This window comes from Sciurus vulgaris (genome assembly GCF_902686455.1).
Source record: "Sciurus vulgaris genome assembly, chromosome: 8".
Lineage (NCBI taxonomy): Eukaryota > Metazoa > Chordata > Mammalia > Rodentia > Sciuridae > Sciurus > Sciurus vulgaris.
In genome coordinates, this window is record NC_136468.1 from 91795795 (window position 1) to 91817516 (window position 21722).

Here is a 21722-nt window from a genome sequence, read left to right on the forward strand (position 1 = left end):
CGCTGGGATTACAGGCATGCACCACATGCCCAGCTAGACTTTTCTTTTAACCCACTTATTTCCTTTGACCTAGCTTTGGGCAAGTATGACCCTAGGACCCTAATTAAGGGCCTCACTTGGCTGATTTTTTTTTTTAAGCACCACCCCCATCCCTGACCAGCCTGAGGAAACAAAGGGACTTGATTTGGATGTGATAGCCCCCTCGACCCTCGGACTCTGCTCAGTCATGATTGGCACGCAGGGTACAGCCCTCCCTGGGGTCATAAACAGTGCTGGGTGCTGTGCTTCGTCCCACGACCTGGGACGTGCGGCCGGTAAAGGTGGGCCTAGGGCTGCTGCTAGGCAGGCTCACCTCCAGAGACCCTGGCCGTGCCAGGCAGCCTGAGTTACACTCCGATGTGGGTCATGGCCCAGTGCCAGCTCTGCAGGTTGCCACTCTCAGCCCAGGGAGGGTCCCAGTGTGGTGTGTAGCCGCTGAAGCCAGGGCCGCAGGGGCTGACTGGGATGGGGTGTGACCCAGGGGAAATGGCAGCTCACCCCACGTGTTCCTCCCCAGCTCACACTGCACAGCTTGACCTGCTATGAGGACTTGGAGACTTTCCTCCAGTACAGCATTCATCAGGTAGGAACCACGGCTTCTTTTTGTGGGATGGGCAGTGTTGAGCCTTCTAATTTCATGGTGGAAGAGATGCTGGAGACCTGGAGCTGTACTTCCCCTCAGCCAAGGTGGCAGGAGGGCACATGGGCCTCTGGGTGGTGGCATTGAGGACGAGGGGTAATGTGGCCTGGAGAAGCATGGACTTGGGCCAGAGGCTCCAGGCTTTTCATCTCATCCTTGGAGGCTGGTCATGGACACGAGCCACCCCTGGGGCTACAGAAAGCAGGGCTAGGACAGGTGGGGTTGGAAGGAACAGAAGCAGCTATTAGATGGTGGCCACAGAGCTCTCTCCACGTCTGAGAGCAAGCACCTGCCTCTGGAGCTCTGAGCCCTGTGTCAGTGGGGCAGGTCCCGGGACCAGCTGGGAGGCGAAGAGGAAGTACCTCCAGCTCAGGGTTGGAGGGTGGTCAGTGCCCATGGGGACCCTGCTTGGGACAGGACCTTACCTGCCATCCTGGGGAGGCCAGGCTGGCCCAGGCAGGGACCCTGCGGTGTCCAGTCTGCTAGAGGAAAGCTGGATACCCACTCTTGACCATCAACCAGGGCCAGGAGCAGCGAACTAGGGAGTCCTGAGAGGGGCTGCAGCAGCCTGGCTTTGTGGAGGAGGAGGCCACATTTCCTGGGGCAGAGGACGTGGCCTCGGGAGCTAGTTGGCCTGGATTTGGATCAGGGCTAGCTCTGAGACCTCGGGCCACACGCGGAGCTCTTCTGTGCCTCAGTTTCTCCTCTGCCGAACAGGCAATAATGGCATCTTCCTCAGGGCTTGTGCAGCGTGTTGGGCCTTGAGTAATGTCCTCTTTAATCATCGTGTCCATTGTCACCATGGTTTGGGGTGACCTTGGAATGGATGTATCATAGACACATGAAAACAAGAGGGAAACGGTACAGCGTGAGACCAGGAGACCCGCGGCCTTTGAGATCCCCAGCCTCAGGCCTCACGGTCCTGATGCATGAGGGTCAGGATGGAGGGAAGGAAAGAGGGCTAAGCCTTCTTCCTGGGGATAGGCAGCCCTTCCAACCTCCCCTTCACCCTCTGATCCACTAGCCCCCAGGGAGGGCGCTGGGGGCTTGGGTGGTGATGGGGAGGGTGGAAGAACTCACTAGAAGTGTTACCAGGCCAGAAGCTCCTGCTGTCAGATGCCCTCCCAGCACTTTCCCAAGACTCTAAAGGGGGCTGTCCTGAGAACAAGGGGCGGAAGGTGGGTCCCCTGTGGAGCTTGGAACCTGAAATTCTGTCATCTCACAGCTGTGATGCAGTTCCACACAGCTGAGAGCCAGTCCTCAGGCCCAGCAAGAGCCAGGCCTGGCACAGTCACCACCTTTGGGGGGGCTTCCTCTCTGCATGGGCCACTCTGTTCACCCTGTGGGGTGTATATGTCGGGGGTCCTGGCCCAGGAGTCAGGAGCCCAGGTTGAATCCACCTGCTCCAGGCCCTGGCTCTCTCTGGCTCTTCCTTGTAATAATAAGGGGCTGTCTACTAATTTCCCACCCTGCCTGAGTTGCTGGAGGTCTGGGGACAGGGGACCCACACTTGCTTATTGCTTGCCCATATGCAGTCTTGTAAATGTCTCTGGGTGTCAGTTCCCTCATCTGGAAGGTGAAAGACTGCAGCTTCCAGCTGCAATCAGGGTTCTCAAAGAACCTTAAACTGCAGGGAGGAAAGTTTTCCAAACGGAGTGCAGGCAGTCTGAAAGGGCAGAAAGGGGGCCTCCTGTTAAACCCAGAGTGCACCTGAGAGCCCTATGACAACAGAGTTTGGACACCACCAGGGTGGCCAGGACTGAGGTCACCCACATCACATCCTCAGATGAGGCAGGGCCTGGAGCCACCCAGGTCAGGTAAGGGAAGTGGTTGGTGAGGCTTCTGGGGGCAAAGGAGGGGCTCCGGGGAGATCACTCAAGTGGCCCGAGTTTCAGAGGCCTCGTAACTGCCCCGCAGCACCAGAACCTCTGTATCCTGACCTGTAACCTGGGCCTTGTCCCTTGGCCTGTGTCCCTGGGTTTCAGTGACAGTGACAGTGGGAGGGGTTTGGAGATGGTGGCTGCTGCAGGAAGAGAGACCCCTTCTTTCCGTGAGGCCTCTGGTCCCCAAGCCGTCTGCCTCCTGGCCAGCTTTGGCTCCGGGGCTCCGCCGCTCCACTCAGGATTTGGCCCTCCTCGCTCTGGCAGCCGGAGTATTCCCCCTGAAGCTTGACTGATATTTTTGCTGGAAGCGGTGGCGCTGCCTCAGCACTGGGCTCACCAAATCCATTTTTCATGGACTGGGTCTCAAAGGGGCTCCTGGTGCCAGGCCTGGAAATGTACACCGAACCATCTCTGCCCAAAATAAATAGCCTCCTCACTGGGTTTTCATTACCGCTCAGCTCTGGGTGAGGTGTCTGGCAGGCCCCGGGCCAGCTCGGGGATGCCACCAGCCCCGCTGCCTGTCAGAGTCCCTCAGAAGGCTCAGGTCTCTCCAGGGCTGCAGAGCTGGGGTGGAATAATGGCCCCTTCTTCCCGTGTGGCACCAGACATGTTTCCGGCCTCTAACTGAGGTTTCCGGACCACTTGCTTGCCCCAGCGTGCCTTTCAAGCCGGCGCCTTGCCCTGTAGCCTCCCATGTCTTGGCCGCTTGAATTTGATGAGATAATTTTAATAAATGTTTTCAAAAGCAAAATGGAATATTGGTGCCATTCAGTTCTGTGCTGGCAAGGGCCGAAAGCCCCAAGTGGGGTTCATCTCCCCAGCCTCTGCACAGGGCTCAGGGTAAGGGCTCTTGAGGGCCGACCAAGGAGCGGGGAATGCCCACGCAGATAGTGACCATCACCGTAGTTTTGCAGCCAGCGAGGGCTCCCCAGGACTTCCATGTCCTTCCTCCTCTCAGTCCTGTGGTCTGTAGGTATCACAGGCACCCAGAGGGGAAACAGACCCCCCAAAGCACCTTGACTTCCTCAAGACAAGGTGTGGGTCCATAGCAGAAGTAGGTGGGCCCTCCAGAAGGGGAAACAGAGCCGAGGCCAGTTGTGTGACTTCCCTAGGGCAGCATGCAAGTCAGCAGCTGAGTTGTGACATGGGTCTGCAGGTTCAAGTCCCCCCAGGCGCATGTCCCCTTTCGCGGGGACATCAACATTTCTCTGCAGTGGTCAGTGCATGTCCGCAGACACTGTCTCACAGACTGTGCAGCATAACCCAAAGAAATATGCAAGGGGAAGGGTCTACATTATCTTGATTTGCAGATAGGGAAACTGAGGGCAACAGACGTGAAGTGATTGGGTTGAGATCACAGAATTAAGGGTGATTTAGGATGGCTGTGGGTTCATTTGTTTCATTTTTACTTCCCTGAACTGGGCTCTTCTAGGCCCTAGCATAGTGAACTTGCCCTCTTTCTCCTGGGCCTTTGCATGTTCTTCCCATGCCAGGAGTGTTGCTCACTTCGCTTCTGATCTCTGGATTTCCTATTTAGACATTGGGCCTCCAGAAAACCTTCCTTGGGCCTCCCTGCCTCCCCGAGCTTGATGTCTGTGTGTTTCCAGATGAGCTTGCCCCAGTGGAGCCCTTTCCCACCTTTTTCCAAGCACTCTTCTTCTTCCCGGCTGACTTCCCTGAGAGGGCAGATCTGGGTCCTCATTCACAAGTACAGCCTTAGCAGGGAGCATCCTCTTGGCTCAGAAATTTCACTAAGTAAATTTTTTAAAGATGACTGATTAACTGACTACTTGAATTACTAGATGAAAACAAAGACTGTATTTTGAGAAAAAGAAAAGATAATTATACGGGACAGTTGAGCAGTAATAGTTACCAAAGGGGCGGTGCCACACTTGGCTCTGAGCTTCCTGCAGTAAAGGCAAAAATGGAATTATGATCAATTAAATCATTCTCATGACAGTTCTAAGAGAAAGAGGGTTTTATTTCCCCTCTCTTATTTTAAATCCAAAAAGAAATTGATCACACATTAGGAATATGGACTATTTTAACAGGCAGTGTCTTCAACCAGGGTTCATCATCCCCAGTGTGGGATGAATCAAACCTTCACACTGACTTACAGCTGAGAGATGGTGATTCTCCAGGGAGCAAAAGTGTTATGGCTCATTGCAGAGGCTGTGGCTCCCTGGGCTCGGGGGACAGGTGGGCTGTGCGGAGCCAGTCAGAGTAACAGCCAACACAGGCTGGGTCCTGCTCTCACTGTGTTTACAGGGTTAACCTCCTGAGTGTTCACAATGACTCAATGAGGGTCTCCTATGATCAGCCTTATGTTACAGTTGGGAAGACTGGGGACAGAGGAATTGAGAAACATCCCCACGGTCACATAGCTAAGAGTGACAGAGCCAGGATTTAAACCCAGGCAGCCAGGCTCTAGGAAATGGCTCCAAACCAGGGTTGGAACTGGAGGAGAAGCATAAGATGCTTGTTTGGGCTGCACAATTTAAAACTCAGCCATCAGCCAGGCATGGTGGCACATGCGTGTGATCCCAGCAGCTTAGGAGGCTGAGACAGGAGGATCATGAGTTCAAAGCCAGCCTCAGCAACAGAGCAAGGTTCCAAGCAACTCAGTGAGACCCTGTCTATAAATAAAAGACAGGAAAAAAACAAAACAAAACAAAACAAAACGGTGGGGATGTGGCTCATTGGTTGAGTGCCCCTGAGTTCAATCCTTAGGACCACCCCCCCCCCCAAAAAAAAAAAAGAAAAAAAATCAAAGACAAAAATTCAGAGATCAATATAAATAGTATTTTTTAAAAAAAACAAAATTAGTCAAAACCAACCCATAATCCATGATCCTAAAGATGTCAACATGTAGAAAGGAGGCACTCACTTGCCCTGCCCGGCCCACCTCCCTGCCTCACCCTGGTCTGACCTGGTTGCAAACCTGCCCTCGCCACAAGCACAGGAGTCTTCTGTGGAAGGAGCCAGCGTGGGGCAGAGTCCCTGGACTCCTGCTGTACTGCTGAGGAGCTGTGAGACCCGGGGCCAGTGGCTCAGCTGCCGAGCCTCATCTCCTGTCATTGTAGAGAGACAAAAAGAGTGTGCACCCCAGTCTGAGTGTGTGAGCTGTGACAGTGGCCATGAGACCTTCGTGCCATAATGGGGGTTCTGTGGCTACCTCAAGGATTCCAACATCATGGACGTGCTCCATGGTGGCCCCTGCTGTCACTCACTTGGCACATTCCTATCCTGAGGGGATCTGGCTAGTGAGATTGCAGGGGATCTGCCCTGAGGCCACCCAGCACCTCCAGGGCCAGACAGGAGGCCATGGATCCAGGAGCCCCCAAGGAGTGTCAGACTGAGGGAGGGAGGTGTGTAGATGGTACTCACTCCTCTTCCCTCTCTCCCCTCCCAGTTCCAAGCAGGCCCCTATGGCTGCGTCCTGCTCACCCTGTCCGCCATCCTGTCCAGGTCCCTGGAGCTGTGAGTATCTTCGTCAACTCCCTGGGCCGGGGCTCTCTGGGTTGCCCTCTGCCGCTTCCCCAGAGCCCAGGGCGGCGCTTGGTGCTTTAGTGAGGCAGCAGAGGCCGGGAAGCGCTGGTGGAAGAGCAGAGCAGACCCCTTCTACATGTGCCAGGGTCCCCTTCTCTGTGGTGTCCCCACTTGTGCTGGCAACTCAAGTGGCACCTCCCCACCCAGGCCAGGTTTCCTGGGACTGCCTTGTGCACACTTAAGGCTCTCGTCCTGGCTACATGTGCAGAGCTGGACCGTGAGACTGAGAACTGGGAGATGACTGTGGCTCCCGAGTTCAGGGCAGGGGTCTCTCTGTAGGCCAAGGCCGTCCTGCAGCCACCAGCAGCCACCTGGGAGTCTTGGGTGGCACCCAGAGGGAGAGGTAGGAAGTCCACTTGCCCTGACTCTTCTGCTTGACCCCTGCTGGCACCGTCCAGACTCGCAGGCTGCCCTAGAGTGAGCTTCAATGAAGCTGTTTCCCCAGGAGCCTCCCAGGCCTCTAGTCTATATTTACCACCTGGGCATTGTCACTAGGGAGCACAGCAGATGAATAGGACGGGAATAGCTTGGTAAAGGCCAGTCGGTAGCACCGTCACTTACAAGCAAGCAGAGCTGAGGAATGGAGACCTGGGGGAGGGGACCTTCTTGGGAGGGTGCCTGATAGGGAAGATTTGGGAACAACTCCCAGCAGGTTGGGGAAGTGGGAAGTCTCTGGGCAGCTTTGAGGTGCGCAGGCAGGAGAGGCCAGGGCAGAAGGAGATGTGTGCCCTCCTGCCCTGGCTGGGCCCCGCCGGCCTGTGGCTGCTCTCCAGGGCCTCTGCTGCAGGCGGGAGGAGGCTGGGGGCGCCACGGGGCCTCATGCGCTGGCCTGCCTGCTGCCTGCTGCTACTGACCTTATTAAATCGGTGTGTGCACAGCACTTTCTAATGGCATTTTTCTTCTAATCCTGCCATAATGATATAATTCATTCCTGGCGTGGGCTCACGTGCATGGAGACCATAAGCCGCCGGCCCTCTCACTAGGCCTGGTTTGCTAATCCCTGGGCAGGAGGTGTTGGTGGGGGTGTCTTCTGGCTGCGCTGGGGAAGCCTGTGCTCTCAGGGGGCCAGGCTTGGTAGTGCTGGCCTCAGCTTCCCCATCTGCTCTGCATCTGGGCTCCATGCTTGAGTGGTCACAGGTAGTCTGTTTAGATGCAGGTTCCTGTGTGCAGCCCTCTCCTTCTAGATGGGGCTGCTATGCCCCACGTCCAGGCCACTCTTGACATGGGTCAGCTGGGGACTTAGGCTGCTGCTGCCCCTTCCTTTCCCATCCAACAATCTGGGCAGCGGTGGTGCCCTGTCCAGATTGTGGCACCTAATGGACATTGGCGTGGGAAGCCCACCCCACAGCACAGACCTGCACAGCCTCATGCTCATGGCCTGAAGTCACAGCCTGCCAACACGCACACACACACGCACACACACAGGTCCACACAGGCATAAACACACACGAATAGATGCACACGGACCCCCATCTACAGACACACACACACACAGATGCAGTCTTGCTGTTCCCTCAGGGCCCTGAAGCAGATATCTTGAGGCCCTGGGTGCAGCTGGGACTCTCTGGGCCTCTGCCTTCTAGGGGACCCCAGATAGAGACCTGCTATGGTGTTGGATGCACAGGTTGGTTGTCATTCCTCTGTGGTTGTCATTCCTCTGTTGGTTGTCATTCCTCTATTGTCCCCTTCCTTAGGGGACAATAGAGAGGAAAGTCTTATCAGCAGTAAGGATAATGGTAACCAGCGTATATGAAGCTCCCTGTGCGTCTGATCCTTTTCCTTGGAACTCTTTGACCCTTCAGACAACCAGTTAGGCAGGTGCTGCTGTGGTCCCTGTGGCTCAGGGAGACTCCCCACAAGGTCACACAGCAGGTGGACCTGGCAAGCAGGGCTCCCCCAGGCAATCTGGTCCATGCCAGAGTTTTAGGTTTGAGCTTGAGAGTAAGACAGGCTTGTTAGGCCCAGCTGCTCCTCTGGGCTGGCCCTCTTTCCTCAGGGAGGAAGATTAGCATGACCCCTGCGGGTGGAAGCTTCAGCAGTGGCCTCCTGTCCTTTCCTGCCTCTTCTTGCCTCTGGCTTGTCTTGGTGCCCCAGGTGCAGGCTACCAGGCCTTCTCAGTAGGCGCAGCCACAAGGATATGCCAGCCAGTTGGGCATGGCGGTGCATGCCTGTAATCCCAGCAGCTCAGGAGGCTGAGGCAGGAGGATCTCAGGTTCAAAGCCAGCCTCAGCAAGTTAGCAAGACCCTACACAACTTAGCAAGACCCTGTCTCAAAATAAAAAGTAAAAAGAACTGGGGATGCGGCTCTGTGTAAGTGCTCCTGGGTTCAATCCACAGTACCAAACAAAAAAACAAACAAAGGATGTCCTAAAATTCACAATTGTCCCTCTGTGGTGATGTGGTGAAGTGGCAGTCACTTCCTGAGCATCAGTGGGCTTCCCGGGCACCAAGTACCCTTGCTTGGGTGGAGTCTGCAGAGGGGTAGGTGGGGAGACCCAGCTCAGACCTGGGGTAGAGCTGAACTTGAGTGCCCATCTCTGATTTGTTCAAGTTCAAGAAAACATTTGGTTAGACTGAGGACTTTGGGTAAGAACCCAAGCTCTGGCAGCCCAGAGATCTCCGGGGGCTCCTCCAGATCTGAGCTCCCTTGTGACCACTGTGCTCAAGATGGGGGCGTCAGAGCAGAGCTGACCCTGGTCCCACCTGTGGTCCAGGGGGCTTCCTGAGGAGGAAAGACAGGGATGACAATGGGCACAGGGACAGCAGCAGCCCCAGTGCTGGCCAGATCCTGAGAGTCCCCTGAAGCCACTTCACACATGGTACATGCATGTTCCTGGCACTCATGTGGTCTCTCATGAAGAAGGTGTCCTCTCCCTTCTTAAGTAGAGTTCCTGCAAGTGTCCTCTCCCCGTTACCCACCAGTCACGTTGCACGACCACGTGCGTCCCTCAGCTCCCCAGCACCCCACCTTGGCCCTCTAAAGGCTTCCTGTCACCCATGGCAACGATGACTGTCCTGAGCCTGGGAGACCCACCTCTTGCCTGCTGCTGCACAGTGAGCGACAGGCAAAGACCTTTCCTCATGGGCATCTGGACAGTTGCAGGTGTTGCCCTGCTCAGGCCCCGTTTGGCCTGTCCAGAGAAGCCCAGCAGGGCGGTGAGTCACAGGAAAGCTTGTGCTTGGTGGCTTGGAGGCTGCAGCAGGACGCCTGGGTCCCCTTCTCAGTTCAGCTGCCTGCAAGCCACGGAGCCTACTCAACGTGTGTCTTAATTCTTTATTTCTGGCAGGCCAGGGTGGGGCTGGTACTTTTTAGACTCTTCTTGTAGTGAAAACCTGATTCGTTTTTCAAAACATCTGTTTTTAAACTCATGGTGGAAAGTGAATACAACAGGGTGACTGAAGAATGCAGCTGTGATGGGGAGGGGGAGGTACCTGCCTCCCAATAGGGCATCAATGCCTGCTCCCCGCCACTGCCCAGGGACCCCTCTTCGGAGAAGCCCAGCTCTGCAAACATAGCTTAAAAACCTCAGGAGCAGATCATCCTCTCTGGAACCCAGAGTCAGCTCTGCAGAGAAGCCTTTGATGCTGTGTCCGACTGATCTGTGATCACTTGGGGCAGTAGTTGAAAACATGTCCTGGGAGCTGAGAGAGATAACAGAGTCCAAGGTCAAATGCTCTTCAGCAGGGGAGAAGCAGCGTGGAGCGCTGGGCAGGCCTATCCGATCCCTTCAGTCACAGCCTGTGCGTGCGCACGTGTGTGTGGATGGGCAGCATCGGGAGACTTGTGGCTGGACGGGAGGTGATGTGGTGTGTGGATGGTCGGTTGGAGATGGTGTGAAGGATGACAAGATTGTGAGTGTGACTTCCTGTGTGACAGAGGGCATGGTGATTTCTCCCTCCAGGAAAGGAATGTCTCCTGCAGCCCAGCAGCTGCCCTGCACCAAAGTCAATGCTCCTGGCTGTAGGCCATTCCTAAGCCAGAACAGAGCCAGGGTGGGGTGCCGTGGCAGATGCAGGCTGCGCCAAGCACAGCCCAACCACTCCAAAGAACAGTTGCGAACAGGCCTTTGAGGTTTGTTTACCCCGGCTGTGTGCAGTCTTGTGAAGGGTTTATTTTTTTTCCACTTGATTTCGAGCTGTTTATTTTCTTTCTTAAGATCTCCAGTTGCTTACAGTAAATCTCATGCCTGATTTCATGCTCTCCTTGGTCTGCTGCTTCCCACCCCGCATGGCTAGAGCCTTCCCCAGGGAGCCCTCATAAGTCCAGGGATGCTCGGGGTCCTGGGGTCAGGGCCAGCTCTGAGACAGGCCTGGGCAACCCAGTACAGGGGGCACAGCTGCAGTCCCCGGGATCACTCAGACCTGGCTTACAGTAGACCGATACTCACGGGTGGCTTGGGCCTGGTTAGGCAGTTTGGGAAGAAATTCGTGAAGAAGGCCTTTGTAATGTCCCTTCACCTTCAGTCCAGCGACCAGTCCAGCTGCCCAAAGGCAATTGAAAAGTTCACAAAAGATGATAGCTTGTTACTGGCCAAAGGGTGGGGGCTGACCCATGCAGCTTCCCCACCATGGTATCTTGCTCTCAAGACTCTGAGAGATTAAAAAAAAAAACAGGGACGACCAAACAATTTCATTCTTTAAGAAAATAGTCCTGAAATGAATGCCAATCATGAGAATTGGCTGTAAAGGCAGGTGACAGAAACCTATCTCCTAACCACTGTAAGCAGAAAACAAAGCCACTAACCCATTCGTTATCAAACTCCTGAACTTCAGGAGTGGCTGGATCTAGGAAGTACATACTCTGCCTGGGATTTGTGTCCCTTTTCTATCTCCTCACTGTTTTCCCCTGGGTCCCAGCTGTGTTTGTAGGAAAGTCTCCTGCATGGGGACTCCAATAACTCCACAGTCTGCCAGGTGCAGGGCACCCGATGCCATCCCCGTGGCCTGGCCTGGGCTGTACCTGTCATGGGGTGTGTGAAGTCTGGAGTCTTCAGGAAGCAGTCCCTAGGCTGGCCAGGCTGCTTAGTCAGGAGGTAGAAGTGTAGGAGGTTTCACATGCAGGAGAGTGGATGTGGGTTTGTGGGTGGGCTCGACAGAGGCCCCACAGGCTCTTTTCGGAAATGGAGGAATGTGATCACAAAGCTTTCCATTCCAGGGGTAGAGGTGGTGCTTGCCCACCAGAGAGCCCCTGGGGGAGGCTGCTGGCTGGTGGTTTGTGGTGTGTGAGGTTACTAGCACGGCAGCTGTCATTGAGAATCCCCAGTTCTTTTCAGTTCTAGATGTGTTGTTCTGAACAGAAGGAGATGATCTGCAGTGTTCTTGGAACTCTGCTTAAGCTTTTCCACCCCAGAAGAATTAAGGTGTCAACGGAGTCACCCAGACCAGGAGCCCTGAGTCCTGGACTTTGTGGCCTTGAGCAGATCCCTGACCCTCTCTTGCCTGGTTTTCTCCATCACACATGAGGTTGGATTGGGTAGGCAAGGATCCTTCCTCACCTGTAGCTGGGAAGCAGGAGGACAGGGACTTCCTGAGCGAGCGCCAGCCCCATCCCCACCGTAATACTGAGTCAGGTGAGGGGAGGGTCCATGCTAACACTTCCAACAAAAATGTCCCAGACCAACATGACGAGTGGAAGGGGACCCGTGTGGGTGCTGTGTCATGGACTGGCAGACATCCTCCTCAGGCCTTACTTCTTTCTGCCCTTCTGCCCACAGGCTCCTTATCAGGGCTTGGGCCCTTGGCTGGCTTCCTCTGGGCCCTGAGCAAAGTGAGCCTGGAGGCTCAGCCAGACACAGGCCCTTGCTGCCACTTTGGGCCTTTGCAGTCTTGTAGCAACCCAAGGGACAGGCCTGCAGGCCTAGGACCATTATCCCTCTTTACAGATGTGGGGATGTGGAGAAGTGAAGGGTGAGTTAGTGACACAGTTGCATCACCCCAGTCTAGAGACTTGGTCTAACACCCTATGCCTGTATCACTGCCCCTGGAGTGCCAACATAGAAGTGGAAAATGAGGCTCCCCCAGTAGGCCTGCACCAAACCAGCTGCTTGGCCACCTCCTCCATCTCCTTCTGATTTCAGCTGGCAGGGTCTGGAAAGAAGCAAGCTGATGCTGCCCGGCCAGGTCCCCAGAAGCCATAGCTAGTGAGTGCCCCTTGGGCCCAGCTGAGGGCAGTAATTCTCACAGCCCAAGCCCAGACCAGTTTGGAAGGACCCACCTCCTACACCTGGGGACCAAGCCCAGGCCACACTGGGGTTAGTGACCCTCTCAGTAGCAGGGCATCCCTTACCTCTGACCTTCACCTAGACTGTTGCTTCTTGTTCCATGAAGGGCTTAGATGCCCAGATGAAGACCATGGGCCTCCAGAGGACAGAGATGCCACAAACCTTCTGGAAGGGTTTTCTGGGCCAGGCCTGCCTCAAATGTGCTGGTGGGCTGCTCACTTCCACCCGCCTCTGCCTCCCTCCCGGGTGCAGCTTCCGGAAGCAGTCCCACAGGGTCTGTAGAACCCACAGCCTCTCCTGGGATGGGGCTGGGCAGCTCAGTGTGCAGTGGGGGTGGGGGTGGCATTTGCTGTGCACCTGTGTCCCTAATTCTGGACACCAAGGGACCAGACAGATATAATATTACCTCATCTCAAAGTCCTTGCTGCCCAGAGGGACAAGAGAGGTGTGTGAAGAACAGATGGCATGGGCCCTTGGGAAAGGGAGGAGTAAGGAGAGGAAGGATGGACATTTTCATCCCTCCTCTTGATGGAGGAGGAGGTACTTAGCAGGGCTCTGAGGGGTGGGCAGCAAAGGGTCTCAGCAGGTAGCAAGGACAGTGCAGACACAAGCCACTGGTGAGGGTTTGCAGGAACTGCTTGTGGGAGGCCTGGTGGGGAGGGGCGGTCCTGGAGTTAGAGGAAGATGGCGGGCGGTGAGGCGGAAGGCAGCTTGGGAAGGGCTTTGGCCAGGGGCTGTGGAACCTGGGCTCCTCCTCTCTTCCTTCCTCCAGGCAGGTCCCTCTCCTCCCTGCAAAGTCTTCCACCAAGTTCTCACTGCCTGGACAGTGGGATTGACACTGAGCTCTCCAGCCCTGAAACTTTCTGCAGTTGGCAAGGCCTTTTCAGGGACTCTTCCAACAAGCCTCAGGAGTGGCTGTTGTTATCTTTGTCAGGGAAAGACACACCCAGGGTTCAGAGATAGAAAGCAATTTCCCAAGGCCATGTGGCACAGGTGGCAGAAGGGGCCAGACACCCAGGTCTTCTGATTCATCGTCCCCTCCCTGTCCGCCTTCCTGGGAAAGCAGTCAATATCCGCTCTATCCAAATCCTTTTCAGATACTCACAGCTACATTTCAACCTCTAGGAGGTCTCAATTTATTCTGGGTTCTTGGCTGTGATACGAATAGTTAAGGTTGCAGGAATCATGACCTCTTGGTCATTGTTTTCTTGTTTTATTATTGTTATCATAGGAAAAAGGAAGTGACATTTACCAAATGCCAAATGCTTTATATAGTTCATCCCATTCAGTTCTCACAGTGATCTATAATAGAAGGAGGTGTTATCACACCCATACTGCAGGTGGGGAAACCGAGGCTCTGAGAGGGGAACAACCTGTAAGTATGTGACAGCACTCGAGTTTGAGCCCAGGGCTCCCTGCCTTTATAGCCAGGTTCTCTTGGTTTATCACAGAAGCTCCACCTCTGCAGGTGGGTGGGGAAGTGCTGTTGGGGTGCAGCCTCTGGGAGGGCCAGGTTAGTTGACCCAGTGGGACGTAGTTGTTCAGGGCTTGCTGTCCCAGTGGTCAGGTGGAGGCAGGATGGCTGGTTGGGGCTTCTGGCTAATTACTGCCTATGTTGAAGCTCGATGTTTAACAGATCAGAGTCAGGGAGCAGACTCACTTGTTTCCATCCCAGGAGGTCCCCAGGGATCCCTTGCCCCAGGCCTCTGCTTTTCTAAATGAGGACTCGGGCTGAGAAAGAAGTGAGGACTTGCCTAAGGTCACTCGGTCAGGCCAAGGCTGAGCTGGCCACTGACACGTCTTGCAGACGTTTGTTTGAGGCGAGTGGTCAGACACTGGGGACATGCCTCTAGGCCACTTGGGCATATTTTACTTCTTATTCAGAAACTTCTGTGCCAAATGCCACGTTCACACGGGGAGGCTTTTAGGTGAAGGGACAAGCCAACTGGAACCGTGGCCGGTGGAACCGGGGTGGGGCCTCAGGGCTCCTGGGTCTCCTGGCTTCTGTCCTTCAGCTTTATGCCTGCTTGCTCAGGCAGCTCAAGAGTCCCCAAGCCTAGCCCTCAGTAGAACTGTGAAAAGGACCCCCGCCCACTAGTCTGGATGGTAAGTCAGTCCTGGGGAAGAGCCTGCCATGGTTTGTGGCTCAGAACCCAGAAGGGGTAGGAGCCCAGAGCTTGGGGGCCCCTTCCATGGTTTCAGCCTCTGCTCCCAGGATGCTTGGCACCCAGCGGTTCCCCCAAGAAGCCTTGGGGGCTGATGGAGGGAGAAAAGGACAGGCAAGGCCCAGCGCTGCCTTCAGGGGAGTAACTCCACCCTTCATAAAAACAGGTTTCTGCATATAGATTTGAGTCTAAAATGACATTGGGGCCACTTGTACAGGTGTCCTAGTCTGCCATCACAAAGTGCCACCATCTAGGTGCCACAAACACAGAAATTGATTTCTCATGCCTCCAGAGTCTGCAGGTCAAGATCAAAGTGCCGATAGGCTTGGTTCCTTCTGAAGCTCCCTCCCCAGGACTGCAGATGGCCACTTGCCTCCGTGACTTCCGTGGTCGTTCCTCTGTGTGTGCACATCCCAGGGAATGTGTGTCCAAATTTCCTTGGGCATCTTGTCTTGTAAGGACAGCAGCCAGATTGGATTAGGACCCACCACAAGAGCCTCATTTTAACTCATACACCCCTCTGAAGTCTCTGTCTCCAGATGCACATGTGTAGATGTGGTGGGGTGCGGCAGGGGCAGGAGCTAAGACTTCAACATATTGCCCAGTTCATCCCAATATACCTCTCTTCTTGTCCAAGACCCTGATGCTCCTGAAAGAGAGGCTGAGGCCCAGGGAGGTGGGGCTCAAAGCCTCCCAGCAGGCCAAGGCTGGAACCGGGGTCTGGTGCAGGCCCTGCATGTGAGCTGATTTCTCTCTGTGCAGAGCAGAGGCTGTGTTCCCGTACCCGAGGACTCCTCGCGCTCAGTGCTGCGGGAACTCCCTTGGGGAGGCCTGAGCATCCACATGTGCCAAAGTTGTAAATCTCTGAAGCCACGAGTTGCTCCTTGGCGTCTCTCGAGTGCCCTGATGTGAAATACAGATGTTCCTCCCTTTTAAGATGCAAGCACACGTCTGAATTTCCCATCGTGTTTGCACCTAAGGATGCAATTGCCATTTCCTCCCATTGTCCTCTCTGCTTGTCCCTCTGCTCCCAGCTGACGCAGGCTCTCAAGCCCGCTGGGTGAACACGCGGCTGTGAGCTTATGAAGATCGGACAGCTTCTGAAAGCTGCGGGTGGCTTGAGTCCAGCGATGCTTATCGGTCCACCCAGGACTCCTTTGAGGTTATTTTCTTCTCATCAGAAGATGCTTGTATAGGCTGCGGAGAACGTTTCCATCAATTCTTCTGCCTGAGCTAGTGCCAGCTGAGGTTGGTGCTCCATGAGTCACCCTGGCTGCCTCCCTCCCAGGCCTGCTGGGCTGTCTCTGGTGGGTGAGCCCTGAAGGCCTCCCCAGAGGACCCCACGCCTTTGCGGTCTGCAGTCCCCCGCGATGGTCCTCCCATCCCATCTCATGTGGACCATAAACCTTCCCCATTTGGCACAGTTACTAAAAACCACAAGAAAGCATTATCTCTGCAAGTATTGCGGACCCTGAATTTCTGAAGTCGTCTGGAAAGGATACAGGACCAGGGTGTGTATTTTAGGTTTGTGAGCTTACCGCAGATCTTAGATTTAAAGCATAAATTAAGACCAGGTTCTCTTCCACCAAAAAGAAAAATGAGTGTTCTGATTGTTAAACCCTTCTAAACCCTGGTTGCTGCTCAGTGCTCTCTCTGGGGTATGGATAAACGAAGCAGACCAGGACCAGGGCACAGTGCTGGGTGGGTGGTGTGCCCCCCCAGGGGTCATGTGCTGTGGTGGAGGAAACGGGCCTGGGAACCAGGTGCTCTGGACTCGCCTGGTCCCCAGTGCCCACCTCTCTGGGCTGCTCAAAAGAAATAGTAATTCCCACTTCATGGGGGTCCTGGAGGGTTGAAGGTGCATCTGCTGGGTGCAGTCAGCAGATGGTAGCTCCTTCACTCTTTGTTGGTTACGTGGCTCTGATCACAAGAAAGCTTTGACTCCTGGAGCTATTTACCTTGCGGGCTGCGCTGTTCCTTTTAGGAACAGGGGGCCATGGTGGGCTTCCCAGCATGGTGACAAACTGAGGAGGGTTTTGAAGTTCAGGGAGGACTTTTTGCCTCCTAGTGTTTATTACCTCCTCACCCACAAGTGACAGGGTCCCCATGATGGGAGACACCCTGAATTCTGTCCCCGCTGCTGCTCAGCCCTATCATTTCTCGTGGTTTGAGAAACTTACTTTGTCGAAGGGGCTTTTTGCCTTGTGTCTTTTGGGGCACCCGTTCTGAGAAAGGAGCCACAGTGGTAGCATGGAGGAGCTCCAGACTTTGCAAACAAACTCCTGAGAGGTTCTGGGTTCAGCAGCTCTGGGCAAGTCCGCCCCTTCCTTTCTTTTTTTATTTATTTTTGGTACTGGGGATTGAACCCAGGGGCCCTGAACCACTGAGCCATATCCCTAGCCCTTTTTTTATATTTTCTTTAGCAACAGGGTCTGGCTAAGTTGCTACGTCTGGCTTTGAACTTGCTATCCTCCTGCCTTGGCCTCCTGAGTGGCTGGAATTACAGGCGTGCACCACTGTGCCCAGCAGCCACCCCTTCTTGACGCTTTGATCAACTCTCTGGTCTTAGGGAAGGATGCCTGAACAGTGCCCGGTGCCGGAGCTGTGCAGTAGCTCTGTTGTTCTGGAATTCCAGAAGGCTGCATTGGTCTGTTTTCTGTTGCCAGTAATGGCATCCTGCAGACTGTGGAAGTTTTAATGAGATGAGGTTTATTTTGGCTAATGGTTCTGGAGATCCAAGGTTGAGGGCCACATCTGATGTTGGCCTCCTTGCTGGCAGAGTCTTGAGGAAGTGCAGGGCATCACATGGCAAGAGACAGGGAACATGTGCCCGTCTATTTTGATCTCCCTCCTCATAAAATTGCCAGGATTCAATTGTGGTGGTTTCACCTAATGACCTTACCTAATCTTCACCACCTCTTAGAAGCCCTGTGTCTAAACACCATAGTTGGATTAAGTCCCCACCCCACCCTCTTAGTATCTCACAAGGGGAATTAAATTTCAACACATGAACCCTTGGGGGACACACTCAAACCATATACAAATCATCTCAGACTGTTAGAGTCCATTCACCTGCTTGATGGGCAGACTGAGACCCAGAGATGGGAAAGGATGCCCCCATCCCTACTGTTAATAGTAGTAGTTGGGATGTGAATGCAGGAGTTGGATTCTCAGCACGAGGGTCTTTCTGCTGTATCAGGTTTCTCTAGCCATCCTTTCGTGTGGCCAGAGGGCTGGGGAGGCCAGAATGGAGGCCATTGCCCGAGGAACACCGTGATTTGGGCTCAAATTCCTTTGGGGCAGGAGCCACCTCTGCAGACAACACAGAATACAGGATACTCAGGTTCTTACTAAATCTGGAACCCTCAGCCTGGGGCCTGAGCGGAGCACCCCAGCACCTAGTGAGATTTGCCCTGGAGGCTTGGGGCAGGCAGAGGCTGCTAATGCTACTGCTTTTTGTGTTTTCCAGGGTTCGCCAGGACTTTGATGTCCCAACCACCCACTTGATTGGAGCACACGGATATTGCACACAGGTCAAGGGGTGCTGTGGTACCCAGGGGTAGCCTGGAGGTGGTGGTTCTTCCTCTGTCCCTCCCTTCTTTGTCCCTACTGATACCCTTCTCTGGTGCTTTGGTGTGCCTACCTCTGCTGGGCTTCCTGGTCACAGAGACTTGGAGAGAGATCTCAGCGTAGCTTCTCTTTGGGGAGTACTTGCTGTGCTCTAATCTGTGTGCTTGGAGCCACACAGAAGAGGTAGGACGGAGATCCCAGTGCTGCCCTGCCTAGAGCCCAGGCCACAGGGAGCAGTGCCCCTGGCATGAGCCGAGGACCCTGGCTCCAGATGGGGAGACAGCAGCAATGGCACTCTTTACGTTTGCACAGGGCATGGTCTTTATGACTACCCTTCCATCTGCATCTCTACAAGCGACCCCCAAGAGGTCTTGAGTGGGGGCGGGAGAGACCCTGAGCACAGTTGCTGGTCATGGATCCTCTCAGTCACTCACAACATACCGGGAAAGGAAACAGCTCAGGATCCAATCTTGTGAGCAGGAAGACTGGTAGCTAAATCCCACCCCTAGTTTCTTTCTGCGCCTTTCTCTTCCCAGCAAGTCCTCCCACAGTGGCCATATGAACCACAGTGACCTCTGGCCCTCAGTGCACACAGGGTCCAAAGCTCAGTATTCCAATCCAGCTGCAGACCCAATTGTCCTAGGGCCCTATCATGCCCAGTTTGGGAACCCTACCTGGGCACTATGCAGTGGCAAACTTGGGGCTAGGGTTTGTTAGAGAGCCACAGAGGGATGGGGAGACAGCTGCCCTCCTTTTTTAAATTTTTTTTTTTTTTTTACTTTTCATGTTTTACAGACTGCATTTTGATATATTGTACACACATGGGGTATATCATTTTGTTGATATTATGTCATTTGCAAATAAATGAAAGGAATTGGAGAATATCATACTAAGTGAAATTGAAATAAGCCAGCCCTAAAAAAACAAAGGCCAAATGTTTTCCCTGATAAGTGGATGCTGTCCTCCCTTCTGGGAGAAGGCCTCAGGGAGTGGCTCCCTTCTGGCTTCCCCTGGGTGGCCTGTTCTTTCTCTGAATGCCTGTCTACTCCACGGGAATTTCCCTTTGCAGAGGGCAGAGAGTGAGGTTGACCAGAGGTGGGCAGCAGTCAGGTAGTGGCAGAGGATGCCAGGCCAGGGTCTGGGACTGGGTTCAAGGACTGTTTTCTGTTACACTCACAGAATGAGCTGGGACATCTTCTTTTCCCCAAGCTTCAATTTCCTCATTTGTCGAAGAGGCCTTTGGACCAGCACCGGGCTGCTTAAGCTTTGATGTGCACACGAATCCTTGAGGGTTCTGTTGTAGAGCAGACTTGGATTCAGGGGATCTGGGCTGGGTCCTGAGACTCTGAATTTCTTTTTTTGGAGGGGGGTGAGTGTGTCCCAGGGATTGAACTCAGGGGCACTCGACCACTGAGCCACATCCCCAGCTCTATTTTGTATTTTTGTTTAGAGATAGGGTCTCACTGAGTTGCTTAGCACCTTGCTGTTGCTGAGGCTGGCTTTGAACTCACGATCCTCCTGCCTCAGCGTCCCAAACCTCTGGGATTACAGGTGTGCACCACCATGCCCAGCTGAGGCTCTGAATTTCTAACAGGCTGCCCCAATGCTCATGGAAAGGCATTGCAGCTGGTCCACAGACCACATTTTGAATAATAAGGAAGTAGATGGGGAGTGGGAGATGCCTGGTGCCCCTTTCTTCCCACCTCAAGAAGGCTTTCTGCTAGGTGGAAGGTACTGGACACACCCTTGGTCAAGGAGCAGGGGCCTTTTTTCCTGTTGAAAACCAGATGGAAAAACTTGAACCCGCCTAATCAAGGCTGTACCCTTCTTGCCTGTGCCCCTGAGGTGCAGTATCTTAGAGCAGATATTTCCTCCAAATTCTTTTCTCATTTCCTCTGCAAGGTCACAATGAGGCCCCTTAGAATCTCCCTCCAATGAGGGCCCCTCCATGGCCATCAGCTGAGGCCTCTTTTACTGTCACTGGGGCAGGGGTGTTGGTGTTAAAGGAGGGCTTTATTAACCCCGGACGTTGTTTTCACAATTCGGGGGAAAACACTTCCATAAACTCTGCCATTTAGGAAAGGGCAGCTGTGGCCATTCCCACGTGCTGTGGAGGGCTGCCTGCCTGCTGGCTTGCCTCATGGGCAGCGCCAGCTCTGGTGGAGGTGGGCGAGACTGAGAGACCTGTATGCCCAAGTGCTTGGGCTCAGCTTGCTGGACTCTTTCCCCAGGGGGCAGTGGGCCCTTGGAGGCCACCACCCTGCATCTTGAATGCGTGTCCAGGCAGGGGCTTCCATGAGTGTAACTAGGGGTGGGGACAATTGGAGGGAAACCAGACAGATGTCTGGAGCCAGCAGATGTGGGTGGAGGTTCAGCCCTGGTGCTCACAGTGTGTGGCCGGGGTGAGTCCTTCTGCATCTGTGAGTCTCGGTTTCTCCATTCCTAAAAGGAGGTTGGACTAGGAGTCCCTTGCATAAAGAAGGGCCCTTTCAGCCACAATGGTTCAGGGGTGCAGGGGGCACAGGCTGAAGGAGACTGCCAGAGAAGCAGTGCTCCATGGGCACCTGCTGCAGGTCCTGAGGTCACATGCTCTTGCTTTGCTGAATTGAGGCATAAGCTATGGGACCACCATACACCATTATGTATTAGGTACATAATACTTGAGGCTAGATGAAGATGGGCTTCCTGCTGCCTACTGCTTCTGCTCTTCCTGCCCCTGAAGCATCTTGCCCTCCCCCTCCCCCTCCACTGAGGCCATGCTGTCTCTGGTGAGATTCGAACAGGCCTGAAGTGCAGGCGGCCCTGCTGCACCCTGAGTTTCCTGGTTTTAAGTATGTGCTTGGCTTCTGGAAGATGCTCTCACTGGGGGAAGCTGGGCAAAGGGCACACAGGAACTCTGTGTATTAGTTTTACAACTTCCATTGAGTCTAAAGTTATTTCAAAATCTAAAAGTCTATTTAAAAAAAATTGCATCCTTCAAGCCTCACTGAGAAGTCGGTCTACAAAGCCACTTTCCCTCAGTCATGTGACCGTGTGTCCATCTGGGCCCTGGAGTGCCCTGCATGCACGTTTTTTTAATAGCCCCAGTCACATTCTGTGTTGTGCTTCAATCCCACGGGCACATGCCTACCTCACACCCCATCTGGACTGAGAATGGAGTTGTGTCTTACCCTCCTGAAGTTCTCTCCAATGGTCTGGGTCCTAGAACCGGGTCTCGAGTACAGTGGTGCTCAATGAATGCTTAGGGAATAAAGGTTGATGAGTGACTGGAGTCACTTAGATGAGCAAAGATGGCAGCTTTCCCTTCAGGGCCTGTGGGAAAACCAAATCTGGCTGCCCCTGATTTCCATCTCCCTGCTCGTTTTCCTTCTCCACCCCTTTTTTCTTTATCCTAGTCTCCCCCCACCCTTTCGCAGCTGATTCAGAGCCTTGACGTGGCTTCCCCTTCTCATCAACAGGAACTTGTCAATCTGCTCCTGACCGGGAGAGCTGTGTCCAATGTTTTCAACGATGTGGTGGAGCTGGATTCTGGGAACGGGAACATCACCCTCCTCCGGGGCATTGCAGCACGTAGCGATGTTGGCTTCTTATCTCTCTTTGAACACTACAACGTGTGCCAGGTACCCACACGCTCACGTTCTCCAGACCCTGGGGA

The 21722-nt window shown here is 54.1% G+C and overlaps 1 protein-coding gene across 1 annotated transcript in view; it reads left to right on the top strand.

Annotated features, from left to right (window-relative positions):
• Positions 1-21722, top strand: part of MINDY4 (MINDY lysine 48 deubiquitinase 4) — a 112191-nt gene that overhangs the window by 75647 nt on the left and 14822 nt on the right. The window contains exons 12-15 of the mRNA XM_079152351.1: positions 557-622; positions 5975-6042; positions 17967-18030; positions 21526-21687. Of these exons, the coding sequence (XP_079008477.1) occupies positions 557-622; positions 5975-6042; positions 17967-18030; positions 21526-21687 (360 nt within the window). The remainder of the gene's footprint in view (positions 1-556; positions 623-5974; positions 6043-17966; positions 18031-21525; positions 21688-21722) is intronic.